General features: G+C 37.0%; 1 protein-coding gene across 1 annotated transcript in view; it reads left to right on the forward strand.

Annotated features, from left to right (window-relative positions):
• LOC125027848 (oxysterol-binding protein-related protein 3-like) overlaps positions 1-5,000 on the forward strand; it is a 77,055-nt gene that overhangs the window by 62,213 nt on the left and 9,842 nt on the right. The window contains exons 14-16 of the mRNA XM_047616980.1: positions 477-652; positions 789-1,001; positions 1,671-1,788. Of these exons, the coding sequence (XP_047472936.1) occupies positions 477-652; positions 789-1,001; positions 1,671-1,788 (507 nt within the window). The remainder of the gene's footprint in view (positions 1-476; positions 653-788; positions 1,002-1,670; positions 1,789-5,000) is intronic.

The raw sequence follows: 5,000 nt of genomic DNA on the forward strand, positions 1-5,000 counted from the left end.
TGTTTTGTTTTTCGCTGCATTTCTTTAGGCCATATTAACAATGTGCTAATATACACATGCATAGTTATATTGTATTGAATTTAATCATTATTAACATGTTAATAATGGCCAGAGATGAGGGATGATTCTCATATATTTGCCAAAATATTCGAGAATACTATTCCAAAAATATTAACATTATTATCATTCTTAGGATTATTTACTATTCCAAAAATATTAACATCATTATCATTCTTAGGATTATTAAATTGTTATTAAAATGTTAATACTTTCAAAAAATGAAGAAAAAGGGAAAACAGATGAAATAGGTAAGACTAATAGCTGACTCTTTGGTGACTAATCACTTGTAGAGCCATCTATGTGTAAAGACAATAGATAAATTATTTTTACAGGTGGCATGGCATTGTAGTCTTGCCACCTGCTGACATTGGGTTAATGAGATTTTGCTAATAGTTTGGATCTCTCTCACAATACAGCAGCAGAGATTGAAGAGGATGGGAAGTGCTTTACTGGACGGAGGACCAGACTTCCAGCTCCTAAACCTCTCACGGAAGACTTTTCTGTTTGGAATTTCCTTTACAAAAATATTGGAAAGGACTTGTCCAAAGTTAGCATGCCAGTGACCCTTAATGAGCCCCTGAACATGCTGCAGGTATTTTTTCTCTTAGTCATGCATTGTAATAATGAAGACTAATTTTAAAAGATTATATGTAAGAAGAAAAATATGGCTTGGATATTGATTTTATGGATACAGGATATAGCTGTCACAGAAATTAATTCCATTGCAGAGGATGTGTGAAGAATTAGAATACAGTGAATTGTTAGACAAGGCTGCAGGACTTGAGGATCCTGGGGATAGGATGGTGTTAGTAGCTGCCTTTGCAGTGTCTGCTTATGCTTCATCCATCTACCGTGCAGCTCATAAACCATTCAACCCTCTTTTAGGCGAGACTTATGAAAGCATCAGGGAAGACAAAGGCTTCAGATTTGTGGCAGAACAGGTGAGTAAAAGTGAACAGGATTAACTCCTTCAAGCATTTTGAAGCCAAGTAGGTAAAAAAGATGTGTTGTACTAAAATCAATAGTGATGAAAGTACACAAAACATTTTTTAATTGATATCATATCTACTTGAAGCACCCGTTACTGCCGGGCCATATGTATAGCCATCATAACAAACCACTTAATCTGCCGGGTATGGCTATATGTGCGTGTTGAGTGGGGAGTTGCGCTACATGTAGCAGACTCCTGCTTCCAATGGCAGTATAGTTGCCAGAAATCACCAGAGTCTAGGATGCCAAGAGAGTTCTAATACCATCATCTAAGGGTTTTTAAGGAGACTCTTTGGAATTATTAAATGAACAAAAAGATTGAAATATTCAGAAAAAAGATATCCTTTGATAACTATTTGACAAATTTTGCTGAGTCTGTATGGGAGGCTTCAAATCAGTTTGCCAGCTACAAAGAACAGTCAAACTTACACTATACTTGGGAGGACTAAGATAATAGAAATCTAACAGTGATTGCACAAATGTTAAAGGAATGTTATAAATAATGTAGGTTGTGTAATGTGTTACCATGAATGTGAATTCTTAAATAGTTCACACACAATTTAAAACTTAAATTTTAAAGCTATTCTTTGATATACATTTGCATAGTTGCTTCTTTTCAGGTAAGCCATCATCCACCTGTGAGTGCATGTTATGCCAAGAGCTATAACTTCACTTTTTGGCAAGATGTGCGCATCAAAACTAAGTTCTGGGGAAGATCATTGGAGTTTCAGCCTACAGGTAAGTAATGTGTATATATAAGAAATTTAAGATATCTGTACATTTTTAAGAAAAAGTTGAGACATGTTTTGAGAAAAAGAGGATGGGAGAGATAAAATATGGGTAGTCAGACAAGTTGAAATGATAATTAGTGACCATTTTCCTTTTCTGTTTGTATATGTAGTATTATACAGTGTTATTAACCCATTCGCCCCGTGTGGCAAGAATACATGTCATGCCAACTGTAAGACACGTTTATTTATTGTATTTACACATAGGATGGCTCTACAAGTTCTTAATCACTAAATAGCCAGTTATCATAACTACCTATCTCACATGTTTACCCTTTTCGTTCACTTTAGGAAAGGGTATTTTGTATAATTTCATTGTCTACAATATTTTGATAACAATTTAATAATTCAAGGAATGGGAAAATCAGGATCAGTAACTAGGGCCTACTGATAGACTCCTTGCTGGCGGAGCACATGTGGAGCCGTCTGTATGTAACAAAATTCACCATAAACTACAGGGGACAGAACATAAATCTGGGGTGAATGGGTGAAAATTCAATGTTTAAAAAAAGGTAACTTAACCCCGAGAGCTATATGTACAGATTAGTCTGGGAACCTTTAGATTATAGATTTTACCCTTTTAACCCATGTATATTGTATTTTTATTTATTGGCTGGTTAAATTACATATAGGTGGCTCCTTAAGTGCTTAATCACAAGTGTCAGTTACTATTCGTGCCTAGCTTACCTCTGATTTTTGGAAAGATCCTCTTTTATCTTTTATTTCTAGTTTTATTCCTAATAACATTATGGTAATCTTAATGTCAACAACAATAATAACATTGATATTAATAGCCTGAGAAAAAATGTTTTTTCAGAAAACTCAAGGAATGTGGAAATTGGCTCCTCTTGCTGGCTGAGCACTTCTAGAGCCATCTGTAGATTAGGCTTACTTTAGTGGCAACTTTTGAAGTGTCAAGATGGTAATTGACTAATTTGCTTAACCCAGTGCCGATGGGCATGGCATGCATGTACATGCCATGCCCACTGTAAGTTTTACTCATTTGGCAATTTTGCATTATTCCCATCAATGTATGACTGTGGAATGTAATGGAGGACACCATTTCCATGCTCAGCACATATTCCTGGCACCATGACCAGCAATGCAGGTTGTATTACTGGAAATTGAATATTACAAAGAAATTTAAATGACAAAAATAACAAAGTGTTTCATACTTTTATTTTTCTTGCACTGAGAACCTTGAGAGATGAATGGCATCTGTGAAAAAAAAAAAAAGTCTTCCCATCTGGATAATGCAAATCAAATGCCAAATATGGGCACTAGAAAATGGCCAAAAAGCTAGAAATGCCCAGGCATAAAAACAGTAAATAACTTTGCAAATAGGAGACATAGTCTTGTCACCACACACACGTTTGCGTGCACCTGGCCTACAAGCCGCCACCCGGCAGAGCAGCCACTCATGTAAACCTAATGCGCAGATTTTTGATGATGTGAATGCCGTGATGCAACTGGATCCAGTGTGTTAATATTTTTGCCTTAACTTTCTGGAACACACCATATGCTACTGGTCAGGGCAGGCAGGAATAGGAGCCTGAGCATAGGAATAGTGTCCCTCCCTGGAGCCACTACTCTTCCAGCAATGCCTTAGGGATGTTTCCTAGTGAAAATAATGCAAGAGCCTCTTCCTAAATGCCCACTGAGTCTAGCCATTCCTGTCATCCAACCCTTCAGCCAAATTTTTCATAATGGCACATTCTGTCACCCTGGCCTCAGCCAGATTTTTCCATGTCAGCATATACTTGTCACCTGGTCCATAGACATTGACTTATGACATTGCTGTGGGAAATATGTAATATTCAATGTAGTTTTGTTTTGTTATATGTCTCCACATATATGGTTCCACAAGTTCTCCACCCAACTTTACCTGATCTCCCCTCTCCTCTTGTTTTCAAGAAAAAAATTCTGCTACTGACCCATTCATGACCGTTCCCTTGGAGTGCCATACACCCTCCTTTCTGGTTGGTATCTATAGCAGCAAGTGGCTGCTACCAGGGACACGCATCACGGGCAACCTAATTAGAGTGTAAGCTTCGATTTTATGCTCCTTTTATTGCCATGAGAGTGTATTGAAGATTATGGTTTTCAGAGACAAACACAATGGTTAGTGGTATTGTAAAGCTGAAATGTAGTCTCAACACAGGTTGTCCAGACTCTCTAATAGTGCCCAGTTTTTATTAAAAGAAATAAAAAATTCTATGCAGCCCCTCACTGGGCTGTGCACCATGCCTCAAAGTACCATAGCTGCAGAGACCCATGTTACAGTCCTATCAATAACTTTTCATGTGTTTTTCTCCTTCCCTGCCTTTAACATCAGCACCACCACCTCCTGCCATCAGGAATTTCTGTGAAAACATGCCATCACTGCTGTAGAGCCTGCCTCTCGCAACATGTGGTCGCACTGTAGTCCACTTCCTAATGTACTCCCCTAGAAACAGAAGACAGTTTTACCCAAAAGGTCTTCTGCAAGTCATTAGTGCCCAGGGCATGAAGAACAGCCCAGGCACTTATCACTGCCATGTTAAACAGGAAGATGATCATCTTCCTGTACCATACCTTAGACTGGCAAACCATAAGGTAGTAGCTTGCCACCAGACCAACAATGTAGACACCTTTCAGGATGACATTGTGAGTGATCAACTTCATGACATCACTTACATCACTTCTTGAAATAAAATTTTGTGATGTCAATTTATCTGCCTACCTGCCAGATTGTCTATCAATCTGTCTGTCTCTGCATACCTGCCTGCCTCTCTGTTGGTCTGTCTGTCTGTCTCTGTCTCTCTTCCTCCATAGTCTTGGCTTTTGTTTGTGTTTTCATTTTGATTTTCTGTATCTGTATCTCTCTCTCTCACACTCCCCTCATAATTCCCATACCCTCTCTGTTTATACATATTAAATCCAGGTAATTGGAAGTAGTATATATATATATATATATATATATATATATATATATATATATATATATATATATATATATATATATTTATATATATATATATATATATATATATATATATATAATGTATTTATGTATATATGTATGTTTTTTTACCTCAAAATATACCCTGTGGTTACAAGTGGAATTAGAAATTGTCTTGGAAATATCCATTTAGACACATGTTACTGAGGTCCATACAATAT

Source organism: Penaeus chinensis, chromosome 8 (genome assembly GCF_019202785.1).
Source record: "Penaeus chinensis breed Huanghai No. 1 chromosome 8, ASM1920278v2, whole genome shotgun sequence".
NCBI classification, from domain to species: domain Eukaryota; kingdom Metazoa; phylum Arthropoda; class Malacostraca; order Decapoda; family Penaeidae; genus Penaeus; species Penaeus chinensis.